At 31.5% G+C, this 18,926-nt stretch overlaps 2 protein-coding genes across 2 annotated transcripts; both read left to right on the top strand.

Annotated features, from left to right (window-relative positions):
- Nucleotides 1-990: 990 nt before the first annotated feature.
- On the top strand, nucleotides 991-5,205 carry LOC143551841 (guanine nucleotide-binding protein alpha-1 subunit-like). The gene is made up of 13 exons (XM_077042184.1): nucleotides 991-1,337; nucleotides 1,425-1,497; nucleotides 1,587-1,624; nucleotides 1,714-1,800; nucleotides 1,994-2,071; nucleotides 2,163-2,270; nucleotides 2,389-2,490; nucleotides 3,489-3,544; nucleotides 3,662-3,796; nucleotides 3,901-3,994; nucleotides 4,078-4,137; nucleotides 4,220-4,299; nucleotides 4,811-5,205. Exons 1-13 carry the CDS (start codon nucleotides 1,251-1,253, stop codon nucleotides 4,986-4,988), a joined length of 1,176 nt encoding a protein of 391 aa, XP_076898299.1. The 5' UTR covers nucleotides 991-1,250; the 3' UTR covers nucleotides 4,989-5,205.
- Nucleotides 5,206-13,284: 8,079 nt separating this feature from the next.
- On the top strand, nucleotides 13,285-16,658 carry LOC143551842 (fatty-acid-binding protein 2-like). The gene is made up of 9 exons (XM_077042185.1): nucleotides 13,285-13,587; nucleotides 14,320-15,106; nucleotides 15,175-15,277; nucleotides 15,371-15,439; nucleotides 15,559-15,595; nucleotides 15,708-15,782; nucleotides 15,853-15,904; nucleotides 16,172-16,216; nucleotides 16,367-16,658. Exons 2-9 carry the CDS (start codon nucleotides 14,410-14,412, stop codon nucleotides 16,462-16,464), a joined length of 1,176 nt encoding a protein of 391 aa, XP_076898300.1. The 5' UTR covers nucleotides 13,285-13,587; nucleotides 14,320-14,409; the 3' UTR covers nucleotides 16,465-16,658.
- The last annotated feature ends 2,268 nt before the right edge of the window (nucleotides 16,659-18,926 follow it).

Below are 18,926 nucleotides of genomic sequence, written 5' to 3' on the forward strand. Positions count from 1 at the left end.
GTAGTTTGTGTGTTTAACTTTGAATGTGCTTATGTGAAATTTGTTCGTTCTGCAATGGCATTGTTTTGTTATTGTTTGTAACTTATGGATGTGGTTAGTTAGGGTTTTGTAACCGTCGTTATTTGTTTAATTAGTTACTTCGTTATTGCAATCTAAGTGTTTACTTGCTAAATAAAATCTATACATTGCTTATTGATTATTGTAAACACGTTAATCTTTAGTCCGCGTGTGATATATAGGTTCGCAAATGTTCGATTCAGCTTTTTAATTATCGCGCCGCGATGAGTTGTAAAGTGTAAGTTTGTGTAATTTGTGCATTTGAATGTAGTTCTGTGAAATTTGTTGGCTGTGCAATGACATTGTTGTTCATACGAATAGTTATTGGATGCGGTTAGCTGGTTAGTTAGGGTTTGTAATTTTTGATTAGTTAGTGTGTGACTGTGCGTGATTGACTGAATGTGCTTGTTTTAGCTAATTTGTTTAATTAGTTACTTTGTTATTGCAATTTAAGTGTTTGATTTATTTTAATTTTCTTTCATGTTGTGATATAATTGAGGATTTCATGATTTGATAAGCGGATATACCTTTTTATTTTCTTAATTAGGAATGTTGAAAATGAGCCCATTGAAAATTTTTGCTTATATGGAAACTTGAATAACCAGTTACATTACATAAGTTCATCTTTGACTTGGTCTGCAAAATGTTACTTGAATTTGAATGCTTATGTTAATTAGGGTTGTTCAATGAACGAGTTTGGGCCCGGTCAGCACCAACTCGGGCTCGAGACAGCGATAATATGAGCCGAGTCGGCCCGACGGGCCGGAAATTGAGCCTGTATTGCACTTTAGGTTAGTTAATCGCAATTTGCACCTAGCATTTTGGATGTTTATCTGCTAGGTAACTAGTTTTATATCCATTGGTTTGAAGATATTTTAATTTCATTTTGAATGTCCAATACACAGGGACTTATCATGTCAACAGTACATATTTGAGCATATATTGAAGAAGCTTGTTGTTCTCATTATTTACAACTACCAAACTTCTCTCTATTTATTTGCATAATAAGAAAACAATTGTTACAAAATTTCACCGATATTGAGTTTCAGTTAAACCCTTGTATTGGGAAATTTATTGAATTTCAGCCTTTTCAGGTGAGATCTGTATTCTAAAGAAATAATATTCCACAAGATTGTCTTGATAAAAATGCATCTTGGAAGTTAAAACTTGGTTAGTATAAGCTATAAACTTCCATGCTAGATATTGTAGTTCACAACATGGGCTTGCTGTGCAGTAGACACAAGCGTGGTAATCAAGCTACCTCAGAAGAAAATGATCATGTAATCCTCACAGCATTTAATTATATTCCCATTTTGCCCTTTTGTTCACGTATCCTTCAATTTGATACGAATGCAAATGGTTTTCAGGCAGCAGAAATAGAGAGGCGGATCGAGCAAGAAACAAAGGCTGAGAAACATATTCAGAAACTTTTATTACTTGGTATGTAATATAACACATTCTTGAGTAACATATTCAATTTTTTCGTTTAAATATCTCATGAATACGTAACTGGAATAATTAACTTTTAGGTGCTGGAGAGTCAGGAAAGTCAACCATTTTCAAACAGGTAGCATTACTATGCAAATCTATTTCTTAATGTTATCAGTATATTATGATTTTTTACCTATAAAGAGGGAACACGTGATTATTGTGCAGATAAAACTATTTCAAACTGGTTTTGACGAGAGAGAGCTTCAGAGTTATACCTCAGTCATTCATGCAAATGTCTACCAGACAATAAAAGTATGCAATACTTGAAAGGGTGTGTTTAGATTAAAATATTTATTTTGATTTCACGCCATCTGGAAAATCGTATTGATGTAAACTATAAAAAAAGTGATTTGAAAACTTGCTGTGTTATTTGATGTTGAGTTTTGAGAACACCAGATACCCGAAGTGATTTTATTGATTATAAACTTATATCATGTTTGAATAGATATTACATGATGGGGCAAAGGAGTTGGCTTTAAGTGAAGCAGATTCATCAAAGTATGAATTATCGGTTGACAACAAGGTAGTATTCATTGACTTTATTAACCTGTATTCTATCATTTGTCCATATGGAAGTTGCTAATGTATCGTGACCTTAATATATTTTTTACCAGGAAATTGGAGAGAAATTATCAGAAATTGGAGGTCGGTTGGATTATCCCCGTCTTACTGAAGAGCTTGTTCAGGACATCTTAAAAATCTGGAGTGATCCAGCTATACAGGTAGCTCTATCACATGTGCAGACTAATATCTTGTAATTTTATTTTTTACTTTTCATTGATTTGCAGGCTAAAATTTCACTTCTAGTTTTTTTATAGTTATATTGTGTGTTGCATGCAGGAAACGTATGCACGTGGGAATGAGCTTCAAGTTCCAGATTGTGCTGATTATTTCATGGAAAACTTGCACAGATTGTCAGAGTCAAATTATATTCCTACGAAGGTATTTAACGCTTTTTTGTCCATTTCTTATTTAATTTTCTAAATACTGAATTTCTATCTGCTTAGGCTAAAAGAAATCACTATTATTACTATATTTATTTTAAATCTTCGGACAACAATTTATGATTACTGCAGCTTTTTTTTTCCAGTATAAAGTATAAACTGTGAAGACTCCATGTTGTAACTCATCCGTTATACAGTCACTTCTTTTAATGACGACAATCCTCTCTGCCTAGGGTTATAAATGAAATGAATGAACAAACATGAATGAAGTATGTTCGTGTTTATTCATTTAACTTTACTCGAACAAGCAATCGTACACGGACGGTTAAACGGACAAGGTCTTCTTGTTCGTGTTCGCTTGTTAAGAAAATGAACATTTTCAGGTTCGTTTATGTTCGTTCATTAACAGTATAAACGAACGGTTCACGAATGTAAACGAATGAGCATAACTGGACATAGATGAACGAACATAACTATGCTAATACTAGTTAAGCCTGGAAAGTTATTTAAACTATACTGAGTTGTAACAACTAACAACAACCATACCTAGTAAAACCCCACATGTAGCAAAGCTGTTGTTAGGGTCTCAGAAAGGTGGGATGTAGCCATGTAGGCAGACCATACCTTTATCGCAGGGGATAGCGGGGTTGCTTCCAGGGAGACCCTTGGCTCCAAACATGGCATGCGAACATGAATATACTGAGTTGTAAAGGGCCAAAAAATTGAACAATGAATATATTAACCGAATGTAAACGAACAATTAAAAGAAACGTAAACTAACAAACATAAATGAAAGTAAACGAATTCAGATGAACAAACGTTCACAAACATAAATGAACGAACAAGATGTGTTCATAATCGAACTTACCGCCAAATGGTTCACGAACTGTTCACTTGCTTATCTCTTCCTGTGTTAATTTTCCGTTTAAATCAATTTAGGTAAATAAATATTCTTTTTGTTGTATCTCGTATTGCTGATATTCTTTTCATGATCAGGAGGATGTTCTCCATGCCCGTGTTCGTACAACAGGTGTAGTAGAAATCCAGTTCAGGTATTGTTTCTAAATGTTATAATATATAAATTTTATCAACTTTTAATGATTAGCTTCCATTTGTTTACATAATTTCGCATATTCCCAATTTTGCAATATATTTCTCTACATATGCAGCCCTGTTGGCGAAAACAAAAAAAGTGGTGAAGTATATAAACTTTATGATGTTGGAGGCCAGAGAAACGAGCGAAGAAAATGGATTCATTTATTTGACGGTGTTACAGCTGTCATATTTTGTGCTGCTATTAGCGAGTAAGATTAATTATAGTTTTATAATTTATATCATATGCATTTTATTAGTATATACCAATTTTAAACAGTAAGGTGACTTGATTTATTTTAACTGTTTTATTCAGATATGATCAAACCTTATATGAAGATGAAAATAAGAACCGGATGATGGAGACAAAAGAACTCTTTGAATGGGTCCTAAAACAAAAATGTTTTGAGGTTAAAAGCGGTGTTATTTATAGTTTTATGTAATATTTTTTTGTCAATAATATTCATGACTTGTCTTTTTGGCATGCCTGCAGAAAACATCCTTCATGCTGTTTCTAAACAAGTTTGACATTTTTGAGAAGAAAGTTTCAAAAGTAAGTGGTGGTTTGAAGTTTATATCTAATTACTTTATTTATCTTGCATCTTTAGTTAAAAATTTTGGAATTGATTTCTTAGGTACCGCTAAATGTGTGTGAGTGGTTCAAAGATTATCAACCCGTTTCAACAGGAAAGCAAGAAGTGGAGCATGCATACGAGTAAGCGTTTATCTCATTCGTAATCTAAACGCGTAATTTGTTGCTATGGGTGTAAGTGAGCCGAGCTCGAGCTCAGTTTGACTTACGAGAGTTTGAGCTCGGTTTGTTTCGAGCTTTATTTCTACTCCTTTATTATTTATTTATTCATTTGCATACATTTTTAATCCCTTTTTTTATTTATTTATAGTTATAATTTTTCTATATAACCTAATATATATTATTTATGTTTTTTTTTAAATTTTTATATATAGTAATAGTAGTTATATAACTATATATATAATAAAGGTTATATAAATAATAAACTCATTTATCGCAAGCCAGCTCGAGCCCAATGAGTGAAGCTCGGGCTAGGGCTCGTTTATAAAATAAACTCATCTTTAGGCTCGACCATGTTTAAGATCAGCTGAAATCGATGAGTTTTAGCTAGCCAATCTCGAGTAGCTCACGAGCGGCTTGGCTCGTTTACACCCCTAACATTATTCAAATTTTGATAAATTGATTATGTTTTCAGGTTTGTGAAAAAGAAATTCGAAGAGTTATACTATCAAAACGTGACATGTGATCACCAGGACCGTGTATTCAAGTTCTACCGAACGACAGCTCTTGACCAGAAACTTGTGAAGAAAACATTCAAATTAGTAGATGAAACCCTAAGACGAAGAAACCTCTTTGAAGCTGGATTATTGTGACAAATGACCCGAATTTCACATGCTACAATGTCAATATTTCAGTAAAAGCTTCATCAAAATTTAATTTTTTTTTGACAGTGAGATCTACAAAATCAATCAGTATGGTATTTCATTGGTTTAAAATATGATTTTATTTCTTATCACCCGTTTTTTCGTCTGTTACCTGCGACTGTTTTTTACATATGTTTTCACCTTGTATGTAGCTTTCTTGTTGAAAGAAGAAGTTGGATTTATGATTATACCTCTCTTTTAACTTTATAAATTTCTTTCGGGTCTCCTCTTAACGAAATCACACTTAAGACTAGAGGTGCATAAACCGGGTATTTTCAGGAACCGGGAACCGGGTAGGAACCGGTTCCGGGTTTGGTCAACAAAAGTCAACACCGGACCCGGGTAGGAACTGGTTCGGGTATAGTCGGATATTTGACCGGTTCCACCAAGTTTTTTTCAGGTTTCGGGTAGGGTAGGGTCGAGTTTTGACCGGGTATTTCTTGTTCCGGTTCCGGGGAGAAATCCTATATTTGGTCCTACCCACGGGTCGGGTACGGGTAGGAACCGGGTATTTTGTGCACCTCTACTTAAGACTATTTTATTATCTAAGTGATTAAGAAAAGTTAAGTTGTGTAAATGTACCGCCATGTTTTGAAAAGCGGTTTGGCAAGTTGAAGCGGGAAGGGAACGGTGATCTTGGCTCAGTTAAAAGCTAATGGATTGGAAACAAACCGGTCGGTTTAAGTGAGCTATAAAAAAAACCCAATGAAAACTGAGCAAAGCTAAGTTCAAACTGATGGAAAGCCACTGATGTTTACCTCTTACCTTTGATGGCTTTCCGGCTTTCTAGATGATTAAGTGTTAGAACACAGGTTCGGTTTTTAAAACATCGAGTTAACGTGGCATAAGAAAATTAAAATAGGAATGAATTTGTTGGTAGTTTAGGGAAGAAGTTGCGGAGTTGGAATGATTGAGTATTTGTAGGGGTAAAAATGAGTTGAAAAGTTTATAAGATACTTGAGGTCAAATCGTTGGAAGCTTGAAGTGAGCCATGCTTAAAAAAGATCGAGCTTATATTGACCCATTCAATAAACGAGCTCAAGCCTGAGCCTCAAATATCGAATTTGACTAGGCTCATGAGCTTGTTATCTATATAATTTTTATTTGATATAGTAGATACATATTTATAAGGGAAGATTAACATACAAATGAAATTAACATGCTAAACATGAAAATCAAGTAAAGTAATTATATATACAAGTAGAGTATTTATGTAATTACATCATATAGTATTTACATAATTACTCTATGATGTAATTACATAATTACTCTACTTGAATATTAGGTTTAGCACGTTAATTTCATTTGTATTTGATTCAAACCCTATATAGATTAATAGTTATCATATATAAAATTACAAACAAAATGGTTAAATAGTATGCATTATTTTATAAATAAAATTGTATATCTAAATAAATACAATAAAAAACTAAAAATATAATTAAATAATTAAACAAATAATAAACAGGTTGAGTATCTGTTTATTAGTGATAAAATATTATATGGAATATATTGTATATATTTAATCAAATATATTACTTATAGTTTAGTGTAATTATCTTTATCGTAATTGGGAGGTATGATTTAACAGGTTCTTTTGTAATTATCCTTGTTATGGCCGTAATTTTAATTGATCAATAATGTATAAACATGGGGTTTCCGTTATTCAATTGCGTTAAACCCACACGGAGTTCACATTAAAAAAAATACTTACGAGCTGAGTTTTAGCTTAAACAATCTCGAACCAAATTGAGCTTATTTACACCCCTAATTATTAGCCCAACAAAGATGACTCGTCGATAATCATCCGGTCAAATTATATACTTATCAAACAAATACAAAATGACATGGTTTTTTGTAGGGGTGTCAATTGTGTCGGGTTGACGGGTTATCGGGTTAATAGGTTCCGGGTTGGCGTGTTGAGATTCTTCAACCCTAACCCAACCCATATATTTATTTGTGTCGTGTCGTGTCGACCCATTTAAATTCGTGTCGTGTTCGGGTTGTGTTTCGGGTCAACCCGTTTACGTTCATTTACGAATATGATTAATATCTAGTGGCTTATTAATAACCTATACAATCAATTACTCTTATTCATATAAAACATTTTAATAACTTTGTGATAGATCTAAATATTTTTGTGTATTTATCTCTCATTTTCATTTAACAAATTTAGGTTCACATATTTTGCTTAACATAAGAATAAACTAATAGAAATAATAATAGAATAGACGGTTATGACCAATAGAATATAAATACTGGAAAGTAAGAGTGGATAAAAATATTTAATAAGTAATTAGTTTAACTTTTAAAAGTTAATAATGTATGAAAAATTATACATCATATTACTTAACCTTAAAATTTAACATTTCTTCTCTAATATCAAAATATTAACTTTTATAAAAGTTTTAAACGGGTTAACAGGTCAACCCACTTTTTGATGGGTCGGGTTCGGGTTGACCCATATTTTTTACGGGTCGGGTTCGGGTTGACCTATTTAAGAAAACGGGTCGTGTCAGTCGACCCAAAACCTATATTTTTTCGTGTCGGGTTTCGGGTCGTGTCAGGAATTGACAGCACTAGTTTTTTGACAACTTAGGCCAACATCAACAACTCTAGTTGCAACATGGGACCGTCCAATTTTGTCGGAAGACTGATGTTTGCAAGCAACGTTGTTAACAATCCAAAAGGAAACGCAACATAAATTTAATTATTGAATTTTCCTGTTTTCATTCGATATTCAATAAATTAGAATCATAGAACTTTAATATAATTGAGATGTGACTTCAAATTAAACGTCTACGCTTTAATATCTTAGCTAAACACGTGAAAACCACTCGTAAAAATGTTTATAGGGTAAAATTATACATTTCAATCAATAGAATAAAATGTTGATTTTACGCTTTTATTAGTTTTTTTAACGACGAATATACTTTGCGTTACTCACCCGCACGGCCACACCACTTTAGTGGGATAAACACTAAGTGTCACTAGACCAAGAGATTGTTGGCTTTTATAAGTTATTAAATGTTTATTTTTAGTTTTGTTGAAAAGGTTTTAATTGATATGCGAAAAGCATTCAACAATACTTATATTTTAATAAATATACAATAATTTTGTGATACACTATAAGAACAAGGTGGAAAATAAGTTTGCTAGTAAAAAGTATAATGAACCTTCACATATGGATCTTGTTTGTTAGGTTGGACCGATTCTAGCTTTCCCATGCATGCTTGGATCTAGGATGCAACATTAAATTAGTTTGTGAGAAGGAGTCTCGTCTCTAGTGAGTATGTACAAATACATCTCAGTGTTAATGTATACTCGAAAGAGAGTATAGGATAGGGAGAAAGAGACGTTCTAGAGATGAGTCCCTCATCGAATGAAAGGGAGGGGGCGTCAGCCACGTCTGGCTAGTGGATTAAACTTTTCAAAGCGTAATTGGACTATGTTTGATTTACTTCATCCAACTTAATCGTTTTACACTTTTACTCAAATGTATTTTATCTCCTTATCACGTCAGCAATTCCGTCTTTTCTAAAGCATTATACACCCATATATCATTTTTACAAGGGAATGACATTAGAATTGAAAACTTAATCATAGAAGTACCTAAATAGTTGTATAATTTAATATTTTAAATAAAAAGCAATATTTTCAGTTTACATATCATTCTGATTTATATGCTACTAAAATTACTTTAATACACATCATCGTTGTTATATCATCAACATGTGCAACTCTACTTTTATGAAAATGTTGTTTTTTGAGAATTTGACGGCAACCATCGAAAACAATATTGGTAAAATCGATTATACCAAAATAGATCAAAAACTATTAACATGGTCCACTCTCCCTTGAACCAAACATGACCGAAATGAATACATGGTTCATTCCCACTATGTATCTAGTCAATATTATAATAAACATTCATGATTCATGACTCTTGACTATCTTTATAATGCCAAAACGATATTTTTGTAACCTTTTCGGTTTATGATCTTGGAACAACTATAGAGAATATTCTTTTTTTCAAGAAAATATATTATTGATTATCGGAGTTCATATACGAATCACTATCATCGGACATGTTATATACAGACACATGCCGAATCATAATACTGGACTCGCACCACATGCCGGGATGGGAGTTTGCCCATAGAATATTATGTAATAATATACACTGCGAACATTACAGGACGACTTCGTAATTTATTATTATCATAACAAAATATCACAAAGTCCAATCCTCCCGTCATTAGTCAAATTAAAGGAACCTGGTAAACTTTAATAAACAATTAACAATAAACGTGTCTCAACCGGCTATAATCACCCATACTGATATCTATCATTTAACAACCATGTTTGCATTTAATAAGTAATAACCCCTATATTATATGCCCTCTACTATATGTACTTATTTTCACTCTAGAGACGGACCCACGTTATAGAGATCATGGTCATGAGAACCTATTGAATTTTAAAATGAAATATACAATTTCATATATTTAATTTTAGTAAATTGAAAAAAATCATATATACTAATACGTAAACTAAAAATCTATAATATATATAAACGAAAACATAAAAATCCTACGTGTCGCGATGTAGTCGCTCCCCCTTTTTTTGGAGTCACCAGATTTGCTTGATTGTTAAATGGAGGTTTCCCATGCATTTGACCCGAATTCATGGGTATGGGTCTTACCAAACCCGTATATTCCTTAAACGAGTTATAACATCTCATTAAATAAAAAATTATTCTTACCAAATTATTGATGTAAAAATCCTATAAATAGGATATACTAAAAATTAATATCTTATTTATTTTAAAAACGATAATTTTATAGTAAAAAAAAGGTTTTAAATATTATTTATAATTAAAAAACCAATATTATAGTATATTATTAACTTTTATAAATATTATTTATAATTAAAAAAACCAGTAAAATAAATAAACGGGTCTTGGGTCTCATCGAAATCATATAACTTTTAAACCGGGTTATAACATCTCATTTATTTGTAAAGCAACTTATCATCAAACCATAAGTATATTATTAACTTTCATACAATAAAAAAATATAAATTCAAAAAATAAATAAATATTAGAACAAACAATATAAAACAATTCTCGTAATACGGGGGATAAAAAGATAAATGGAGGTTTTCTCATGCATTTGACCCGAATTCACGGGTATGAGTCTTATCAAACTCATATGTTTCTTAAACGAGTTATAACTATTCATTAAATTAAAAACCAATCTCACCAAATATTTGATATAAAAATCCTATAACATAGGAATATACTAACAATTAATATACGATTTATTTAAAAAAATATTATTTAATTAAAAAACCAATTTTATAGTAAAAAAATAAACGGGTCTTGGGTCTCATCAAATCCATATAGCTTTTAAACCGGGTTATAACATCTCATTTATTTGTGAAACAATTATCAAACCATAAGTATATTACTAACTTTCATACAATAAAGAAAATAAAAGTTCAAAATATAAATAAATATTAGAAACAAGTAATATAAAACAACTCCCATAATACGGGAGGTTAATACTAGTATCATATATGTCATTACAAATATATACAACAGACCAGCGTCCAATGTAATTGGTCTAAGTGTATAAGTTTTGCAGCAACATTACATAATGTGTCTAGAATAATTCTTGCATAATAACTTCTTGAATAAAAAAAAGAAAGAAAAAACGTGACCAAACTTTTAAAAAATTGAAAACGTGACAAAATCTTTAGAGAAAAGAATGGGATTGAATTAGCGCGGCAGCCTTTGACCATCTCTATACGAGATTTGTCAGCTAACTTCTTTTAAAATCATAAATGTATAACTAGATTTACTAAAATACGATATATAATTTTGAAATTTACATATGAATAGTTTTTTTATTTATAAAAAGGTTACTTTCATATACCTTTTCATACAAATTGCCTACACATTCATAACCGAGTTTAAGAGCTAAATCATTAGTAATAGTTCAATATGGGTATTCGTTGAACCGATCTCACATTTGACATGTCTGAAACGAATTCGAATTGATCCAAATTCAATTAGTTTGAAATTGATTTGAATTCAATTCCAATTTCACCAATTCGAATTCAATTGAGTATGAAAAACATAAGAAAACCATTATATAAATATATTTTAATAAAAAAAGCATGTAATTTCTGTTAAAAAAATAAACCATTATATAATTTGAATTCGAATAATCAAATCAGTTTGGTTCTTAATTCACATATTCAAATTCGAAATTGAATTCGAATAAGGATCAATCGGAACTTTCATAACTCTAATTATGAATCCGTATTCGAAGTCAAGTCAAGCTGAATGTCATAATTATCAAATTCGATTCAAACTGGATATCAAATATTGAACACACACGATTTGGTTTTGGTTTTGGTTTCCTATATAAAGAAAAAGAACATTACTAACGATTATACCCAAAGCTATATCTTCATAATTCATTAACAACAATTTGGTAGACATCTATATAGAAAACATAAACACAAGAAATCAGCAAAAATGTGTGGTCCCACACAAACGTGTCGGTATACACGTTCCTTGGTTCCTTCACCACCTTTATAAATTTACATTTTGTTTATTTAAGGTCCTATAATTAATATCAAATTCAAAAGTGATCCCATAACTTTAGTACAATCCTCTAACCTTGTGATACTTGTATCAAATTTTATTAGGTGTAGTATATCTCTTCATATAGCAGTATTTGTTCGTATATATGCTGTCTATACAATTATTATTAGAAACATATGGACAAATAAATTGTGTATTTTTAGGGTTATGTTTGACTTTGACTCGTTAGCATCTCAATACATGTACTGTATCAATATACTTTGAAATGCAAGTAAAGATTTAAGAAGAGCAATGTTTTCAGGGTTGTGTTGGTGTCTATAGAGGTAAAGTGGTGTGTCTATTTATGAACTAGCGTGGTATAAACATTGACATGCTACTATAAATAATTTAGGTTATCCGTTGTCAGGATCCTTAAGGATCGAATTAAAGTTTTGCATTTAATTCAAGAATTCTGAAATACGATATCGTGTGATGATGAAACACCTAACTGAAAGGACACCAACAATTAGATCAAAGCTAATACATGAAAAACAATATGGTGTTGGTAGTTTATTATTACCCTATACAAAGACATCGAATATAGTAGAATGATTTATTTATTTTAATAACAGTGAGACTATATTAATAACGTTTTAATACATACCCACAATTCATAAAGATAACACACAAATTAATTAGCATACTGCAAAGTCTAGTATGAATCCACTCTAACTTACCATCTTATAAATATGCTTGCTTTATTTTTATTTTATTCTTTAAATAATTCTATTATGTATAGCATTTAAAACAATAAATGAAAATATCTATATTCTTTTCACATTTATATGACCGATTACTTAATGAGGATTTCATATTAAACTTTTGTGTTCTTAATCAAGGGGGGACGAAACGACTCATCAGGCTCTCATTATTATAATTGAAGTTAAATAAGTAATAAATAAATAAAAACATACTTATCAATTATAAAATATAATAATTCATTTAAATTTATAAAAATATGAGGTTGAATAGAAAAGAGTAATACAGTTGAACAATTGCATCCCTTTGAACCCACCACGAGTTCCACTACCCGCTCACAATACTTGGGAAGAGCCAGTGTGCTAGACCAAGTCGCATGAGGGCAAATAAACCGGTTAATCAAACTGACTTGAAAGTCGAACCGGCTTGAAACTGATTATGTAAAAACCGGTTTGGAATCAATTGAAACCGTAGATTCATAACCGGTTTGTAATTTTCTCCATCAAAATTGGTTAACTGAACCGAAACCAGGCAAAAACCCGTCAAAATTCCGAACAGAAGCCGATTGTAACCTGGTCAAGAAACGGGTTTTCAACCCGAACTGAAACCGATCAAAAACCAATTTTAACTTTTGTTGACCAAACTGAACCGATTTCAACTAAAACACACCGTTTTGTGCACCTCTATGCTCGTGTGCCCGCCCACCCTGAACCAGAGAGGATCTTATTGTAACTCTGTGTTGTATAAAGGGTAGCTTCTGAAACCAATACCACCCTTGAAGGTAGGTTTCATAAATATAATAAATAATAATAATAATAATATTTATAGTTTATAGTTTGTTAAGAAAGAAAGAAAGAAAGAAAGAAAGAAAGTGCCTGCCTTTGCACGGGATCAGAATCTTCCTTTCTTCCTTCAATTCCATTCCATTCCAGAATTAAACCCCAATTTATTTCTGGAAAAAAATTAAAAAAACGAGATCAACTGATTAGGGTTTACCCAATTTCTTTCTTTTATATTTTTTTTAACCAAAATCTCACAAAATTTTGTTACTTTTTCATCGAATTAAATTCCAATTTCTTATATTCATTGATACTTGATATTATTAATATTAATATTAATAAAACCCTAGCCGGACGTCCTTCTTGGACTCGAAACCCTGATCCATCATCTCACTTTGTTGCATTGTAATTTCAGGTTCGTTATTTTTGTGCTTAATTTGCTTTGTGATTTCATATTATGATATCATTCAGATACACATTTGATATGATGATTTTTATTACAGAGTTTATATTATTGTTGAATTTTCATTGGAAACTAATGATTAGCTTAAAAACTTAATTTAGTTATTGTTGAATTATTGTCAATTACTCAATTTAATGCTCATCTAGGTCTGTAGGTCTGTAAATTAACCGAACTTTTGGTAACTGTTTGGTGGGGAGTTCATTTATGTTTGTTTAATTAACAAAAAGTTTTTATTCATTTAATTGAATGAACGAACATGAACACATGTTTTGTTTGTTCGTTTATGTTCACGAACATCCGTTTATGTTTCATGTTTAAATTTTAATAAATACGTAAGTAGTTATATTTATATAAATATAAACATATAGGGGCTCATTTTAATTATATGTATATTTGTGTGTGTGTGTATACTTGGTTATGTTTGGTCTATTCTGTTCGTTTACGTTTTTTTACGTTCGTGAACTGTTCATTTATGTTTAAAAGGAAAGAACACAAACATGCCTGTTTTCTTAATGAACGAACATGAACCACAAAAATTTGTTTGATTATATGTTCATGTTATGTTATAGTTAAAATGAACGACGACTGAACATGCCCCTGTTCGTGTTCGTGTTCGTTTACAGGGCAATAATATTTCATCTACATGTTACACAAATATTTACAATCTGATTGATTTAATTGCAGGTATACTGTTAACTTGTAGGTGTTTCATCATTAGAAAATATAAAATTTCTGAGTTCTTGAATTAAAGGCGAAAACTTTAATTCAATTGTTATGGATCTCGACAACGGGCAGCCTAAGTTCTTTCCAGTAGCATCTCAATATCTATACCATATAAGTTCATTAATAGACACATCACATTATCATTCTAGACACCATCACAACGCCGGAAGCCTTGCACTTCAAGAAACCTTTACTTTCATTTCAAAGTTTACTGATACTGTTCTCTTTTGGCGCGCTAACGGGCCAAAGTCAAACATGATCCCGAAAAGACGCGATTTTTCGGTTCATATTAATAATGTTGCTAGTAATAATAATAATCATAATCATGGTCTTCCAAGATTTTTCATCAATTATAGAAGAAAAGCACTTGAGATTCCCGAACTGTTTAACAAGTTCTCGCGATTTGCGATAAACCAGTTATTGGGAAAGGCTAAAGATCTTCAATTTATTCCTGCAATATCATTAGCTGGTAATTTGGTTCCGCCACTTGCAATTGAAAATGTGAATGAAATCGCTGGGAGATCCGTGAATTACGGTCCGTGTGAGATTCAGCAACGAAGATGCGGTGATTTTGAAGGGAATATTAATACAGTCGAGCCAAGAACCGGCATTGAGTTCCCGACTATATTGGATAATATTTTTGGAGCGAGTAACTCAAGTTTAAATACAGAGGTTCTTGTTGGAACTGGATCGAAAACGATGAAGATTATTAAAATAAAGTCATTAAAGCTCTATGCTTTTGGTTTTTGTAAGTAAATTTAAAAGTTAAGCTGAAGTTTAAATGTTTAATTCATGATATTGATTTGTATTGTTTAGATGTTCATCCTTATGATGTTTGTAACAAGTTGGGTTCAAAGTATGCTTCTCTACCGGAGAATGAAGTGACAAAGCATCATAACTTTTATAAAGATCTTTTAAGGTATGCCATGATAGTGTTTTCATAAAGTCGTATGACTTTTTTGGTTGTTTTTTAAATAAAAATAAAAATTCAGTGTTTGATGTGGTGCTGCAGGGAGGATATAAGCATGACGGTTAGGCTTGTGGTCAGCTGTAATGGGATTAAAATCAGTACGGTTAGAGAGTGAGTCCACTTTCTATCACATACATAAAATGAAAAAAAAGTTTATTTAATTATGAGAATACATATATGTAATGTTTCACCATATGGATTTTTTTGATTTGTGACTTTATGTCTTGCAGTGCTTTTGAGAAATCACTTCGTACGCGATTAATTAAGGTGAAATAGTGTTGAATTTTTCAGTTTGATGATATGAAAGTTAATATGTTATATCCATCTGTTTTTTTTTATATTTTTAATATTTTTGTCTGTATGTGTGTGCGAGTTACAGATGAATCCGGACACTGATTATGACTGCGTAAAAAGTTTTGGTTCCCTTTTCTCAGATGATATTCAAATACGAGCGGTAATAATTCGTTATATATGTTTGTGTGTTCGTTTTACATATTCCTATAATTAATGCTGGCAATCTTCAGGGAACAACGATAAAATTTCAGAGGACATCTGATGGACATCTTGTTACTGAAAGTGAGTCTCACTGTAATCAATGCTTTACATTTATTCATCTATGTTAATTAGAGGTGCCAACATCGACTGGTCGGGCGTGTTTTGTAACCAGTCAAAAGTCGGTTTGTTACAAAATGGTTTATTTTTTGTATGGGTTGAGTTGAGTTTGACCCGAAGCACTTTTTTGTTCAAAATCTTTGAACTCTATTTTAGATCATACATGAATAGAAAAAAAATATGATTAAAATCAAGTTTTTTTGGTTAACCCTTTTCTTTATTTTTATGCAGTTGAAGGCAATCGGATTGGTGCAGTTCATAGCAGGGATTTGTGCAGTAAGTTTTTTTTTAAATTTAGACAAAAAACATTCCGGGTCGCCCCAACTTGACCCAAATGGGTTTGACCCGTTACCCTACCCAGCTGACCCACTCATTTTGTCAATGTCAGATGGATATTGAATTTGACTAATGCTTGTATTAATCCAGGGGCTTTCTTTGATATGTACATCGGCGATGGGCCCGTTTCGGAGGAGACAAAAACAGAGATAGGCGAAAATGTCACCAATATAATTAGAAGATGCTAATTAATGTTTAATGCATCCTGCTTGCAATTTGTATTGAACAAACCTGTAACTTTGTCTATCTAGCCCATTTGTTGAATGATTTTATTAAATAGATCGTTACTTCGTAGCAACATTATACTTGATTCAAGACATCTGCAATAGTTGACATTAACATTAAAGTGTTTTAATGTGAGGTACCAATCAACCGAAGTACGATCCCTTAATTGTTGTAACCTGAATACGACTTGCATAACCTGTTTATCAAGAAATTGTATTAATAATTTTATCTAGTTTTAAACAGTTGATTGGTCAGTATGTTTAGTTTTAGTACAAGTGTACAACCCGAATTAGACTTGTTTATTCAATGAATTAAACACATTAACTTGAGTACGACTTGTTTATTAAATTGGTTAGACTGACCAACTCAAAACCTAGTTATTTTCGTGTTGAACAGTTGTGTTAAAGAATTTTCACCCTATTGAAACAAATTAATCTTTAAATAAACATTCTATTTAAATAAACGAAGTAATTGTTATATACCCAAAACGATGATCTGATAAAAGGTAAAAAGTTAAACGTATTTTAATGTCATGTATGATAATTTATATACCGATATTTTTAATGAATTTATTTATAGCAATTTTGTTTAATATAAGTGTACGCTATAATGATTGTTTGACATTCGTGATAAATTAATTCAATTTATTAACAATAATAATCATCATAAATCATAAATCATAGTTTTATTTAGTGAAAGCTGATTTATAAATTTTCCAAAGAACCAATAGCAAACAACCTTAGCCCACTGTCTTCGGCCCATCATTTATGATTCATGGATCACATGCATCATACATTGAGCTTTTATTTATTTATTTAGCTCAAATCATTACAACTTCCGTCATTTTGTATGTTTAAGGAGCCCTTTAACGATTTGTAATAATGTTTTAGTTCAACTGGCATTGGAAAGGAATTAAATACTTGGATCGAAGATCGCAAGGTCTTAACTCTAATTGAGTGAATGTTTTCTAATTTAAAATCCTTTATTGACCAACCAAACACAATTTTATATGAAATATTTTTCAATTTCAATTTTTTTGAATTCCATGCCCCAAACGGGACCTTACACTTTTAACCAACTCTTTTTAACACATATTTTTTCAATCTACCATTTCGTATGTTTAAAGAGCCCTTTAACGAGTTATAATAATTGTCAATGAGCTTTAGCTCAACTAACATTACATTCCAGAGGAAACAAAGACTTTTCCTGACGGCCACAAGGAAAGTAATCTGATCCCAACCAGGTTTTACAAAGGTTCAAAACAGACCTTCGGATGGTGGAGTTTTTCACAAAACTAGAGATGGTGAGCCCTGTCTACAATCACAAAACCCTAAACCCTGTCTACAATAAAAAACGTATGAATACCCACCCTCTTATCATTGAGTTATTCAACCGTAAAAAAAATGAACTTAATAATTCGATTAAACCTCCTCATTTTAGGCTAAATTACAAGTTTTGCCATCTCATTTTTCATAATAAAAATCCTGTCAAATATCCTCTCATTTTATTTTATAGGGTTTCGGCGACATCGTATTCCAATTCAGGTTCAATTTCTAACTTATATGCTAATATTTTGTGAATATTATGAGCAATTCTTCTGGCTATTATTACAATTCCGTTGCAAATCCGATAGATTAAGCAAGTTTCAATTCTTATTATGCATCAAAACTACAAGCAGATGTTATACTTTAGCTTAATTTAACCATAATTTGGTTTTTGTGTTTTAAGTTTTTAACAAATGAGTGGTTATACAATGTTGCACATGATTACTTAATTCTGCAATGCAAATTGAACTTCTTGTCTGTAAGATTTAAACTGAAATTAAAATCCAAACAGCAAAAGTTAAACATTAACAACACTGGCTGAATAGTAAATAAATTAGTAATATTATGATTATGATAAATTAGAAGTTTACATCTATTGGTTTTCACAGTTGTTTACTTGCAACAGCTATGTTTTAAAACGCGCTCGGTGATATTGTCTGCGGAGCCAAGGCTGTTGCTTGTTTTTCTTTTCCACGTTGGGCTTTTCCGGAACTGTTTTATATTACTTTTTTAGGATCTTTTATATGTTGCTTGGGCTTGTAATTCGGTGCGGATTTAATGCAGTATGCAGCTAGTTATATGAGATATTCGATAATGTAATGATTTAAGTTTTGTTAAATATTTTAATATTATTTGGGTGTTATAATTGTTGATTATATAAGGTTTTCACTTAGGCTATGTGTAGTGAATGGGCTACAAAATGGGGCGTTTTGCGCCATGTGGCGCCCACTCAGCAAAGGGTAGGTTTTTGTTTTTGGGGTGTAATGGTATTGTAGTCCAATATATATATATATACATATATATATATATATCACACACATAGTAATATAATAATATACACACACACACAACTCCCGGTGACAATTACCCCCCTTATCGCC

Source organism: Bidens hawaiensis, unplaced genomic scaffold, assembly GCF_021521415.1.
Source record: "Bidens hawaiensis isolate Kalapana, Puna unplaced genomic scaffold, B.hawaiensis_p1.1 tig00016672_1, whole genome shotgun sequence".
Taxonomy (NCBI): Eukaryota; Viridiplantae; Streptophyta; class Magnoliopsida; order Asterales; family Asteraceae; genus Bidens; species Bidens hawaiensis.

Excerpts from the sequence above, each read along its gene's own strand:
- LOC143551842 (XM_077042185.1), top strand. The coding sequence starts at position 14,410 with ATGGATCTCGACAACGGGCAGCCTAAGTTCTTTCCAGTAGCATCTCAA. Across the intron at positions 15,440-15,558 it reads AAAATCAGTACGGTTAGAGA|TGCTTTTGAGAAATCACTTC; the intron begins GTGAGTCCACTT and ends TATGTCTTGCAG. Across the intron at positions 15,783-15,852 it reads ATGATATTCAAATACGAGCG|GGAACAACGATAAAATTTCA; the intron begins GTAATAATTCGT and ends GGCAATCTTCAG.
- LOC143551841 (XM_077042184.1), top strand. The coding sequence starts at position 1,251 with ATGCTAGATATTGTAGTTCACAACATGGGCTTGCTGTGCAGTAGACAC. Across the intron at positions 1,625-1,713 it reads AGTCAACCATTTTCAAACAG|ATAAAACTATTTCAAACTGG; the intron begins GTAGCATTACTA and ends ATTATTGTGCAG. Across the intron at positions 2,271-2,388 it reads GGAGTGATCCAGCTATACAG|GAAACGTATGCACGTGGGAA; the intron begins GTAGCTCTATCA and ends TGTTGCATGCAG.